At 35.3% G+C, this 2246-nt stretch overlaps 1 protein-coding gene across 1 annotated transcript in view; it reads right to left on the reverse strand.

Annotated features, from left to right (window-relative positions):
• The window catches only part of LOC107697580 (hippocampus abundant transcript 1 protein-like), a 16059-nt gene that overhangs the window by 11554 nt on the left and 2259 nt on the right, over window positions 1-2246 (reverse strand). Inside the window, exons 4-5 of the mRNA XM_016498379.1 lie at window positions 1523-1637; window positions 322-540 (exon numbers count right to left, since the gene is read on the reverse strand). Of these exons, the coding sequence (XP_016353865.1) occupies window positions 322-540; window positions 1523-1637 (334 nt within the window). The remainder of the gene's footprint in view (window positions 1-321; window positions 541-1522; window positions 1638-2246) is intronic.

Here is a 2246-nt window from a genome sequence, read left to right on the forward strand (position 1 = left end):
TTATACTAGAAAACAAGACAAAAATACTAAGTAAGAAAATCATTTTTGCAGTGTACTTTTGGACTGTTGAAAAAAACACCCACCTACTCTCATTCTAACGCTTGGAATAGCCAAGACAATTTTTAATATAACTCCAATTGGATTCGTCTGAAATAAGAAAGTCATATACACCAAGGATGCCTCGAGGGTGAGTAAAACATGGGCTAATTTTCATTTTTGGGTGAACTAACCCTTTAACATTGGTGCATCACTAGTCAATAGTATCCCTCAATAACTAGTATTCAAGACAGAGTCTATAAAACCACAAAATATGAAACTCACAGCGAAAGGATCGGCCTGCTCCCAGGAGATAGGCAAACCCCACGACGACAGTCTCATTTTGTCCGGCAGGGACTCGGGCACCACCAGCAGAACGAACAGAATATCAGCCACAGCGATGATGGTGGCCAGAAGAACCACCAGACTGTCTCCATACCACAGGGACAGGAACGCTCCTATAGCTGGACTCGTCACTAAACTCGCCGCAAACGTCGCAGAAACCTGAAACCCAAGACCAACAGGCAATGTGTCCAATGATGCATTATCAGTGTCTATTTCTTGCACACAATGTGGATAAATTACACACTGCAAAAAATGGTTCTCTTGCTGTGTTTGTGTCTTGTGTTCTAGTATAAATATCTAAACATTCTTGAATCAAGATGCATTTACTGTACAAGTAAAATGACTTAAAATATCATATTTTCTAAAAAAAAAAAAAAGTTTGTTATTTTTGTTTAAAACAAGCAAAGATATCTGCTAATGGGGTAAGAAAAATAATCTTGTTTAGCCTTTGAATTAAGATTATTTTTCTTACCCCATTAGCAGATATTTTTGCTTGTTTTAAGCAAAAACTAACAGTTTTCTGCTAAACTGTGGGGGGTCACAGCAACCAAAGAGCAACAGAAAATTACAGATTTTCTATTTAAAAAAAAAAACTATTTTTGAGAAGCTGAATTTTACATTAAATGGAGTATTTGAACATATTTTTCCACTCCTTTGCAGATTGTAAGTTAAATGATTCATTTTGAATACCTAATTTTATCATTAAAACCAAAACATATTGACATTTGACAGCTTTCGTTATATTGTTGATACAAAATGTGAAAAATTTGAAATTTTCATTCTTATTTTGTGAAAAAAAAAGGTAAATGATGGAAAGTTTTTAGTGATTTTTTGTTAACTCAGCATCATCAAATTGGGTAATATTAGGCCTTTTTGCATATAAAATGTTATATATTATAGCTGGAATCATATGAGTAACATCTGATGGATGATATAATCATAATATATACAAAATACATTTTAATAAATGCAGCAATCTATATCTATCTATCTATCTATATATATATATATATATATATATATACACACACAAATAGAAAATGTATGCTATCCATCACCAAATAAACGGTCATTTAGGTACAAAGTCACAAGGAAAATTAACTCTAAAAATGTGTCATATGATGATGACAGGCATTCTTACCAGTCCATATGCTGTGCTTCTTTCATGCTCTTCTGTAATATCAGCCACATACGCAAATATGACAGAGAACGTAACAGAGAAAAGTCCAGACACGGACATCAGAGCAAAAAAACACCTGATGAAGAGAGACAGAAACCCACAAACACATCACTTTTATGCTTGAGCTGTCCTAAATCAATCAAGGCCAAACATTTTACCAACAGAAACATTTATAGGTCCACAAAAACAAACAGTCTCATCATAAAATCAATGCAGTACACTTTAAAGGAACAGTTCACACAAAAATGAAAATGTGCAGAAAATCGTAGTTTCCGGGCTAAAATACGAGCCCATAATCCATAATAACTCTTCCTCCAGTGAAAAAGAGCATCTGCTGTTGTCTCTCTCATCAAAATCCAGCCACATATTTGTTTAGAGATGTTTTGGCTTGTAAACAGTGCTTGATCTGTGCAGATTTCTCTCCTGCTACATTTCAACAAACCTGATGAAGAAACAAACTCATCCTGATCTCGGATGATCCTGAGGGTGAACACATTTTCATTTTTGGCTGAACTGTTGCTTTAATGCATTACAGAGAGGTTTGTCTCTCATGCAGAATGAGCTGCAGTGACTTTTAAACACGGCTGAAGAGCTTTAGTCACTTGAGAGTCATGTGATGGCACACACACACTCTCTCACACACACACACACACACACACACACACACTCTCTCACACTTGCACAC

This window comes from Sinocyclocheilus anshuiensis, unplaced genomic scaffold (assembly GCF_001515605.1).
Source record: "Sinocyclocheilus anshuiensis isolate Anshui unplaced genomic scaffold, SAMN03320099.WGS_v1.1 scaffold1312, whole genome shotgun sequence".
NCBI lineage: Eukaryota > Metazoa > Chordata > Actinopteri > Cypriniformes > Cyprinidae > Sinocyclocheilus > Sinocyclocheilus anshuiensis.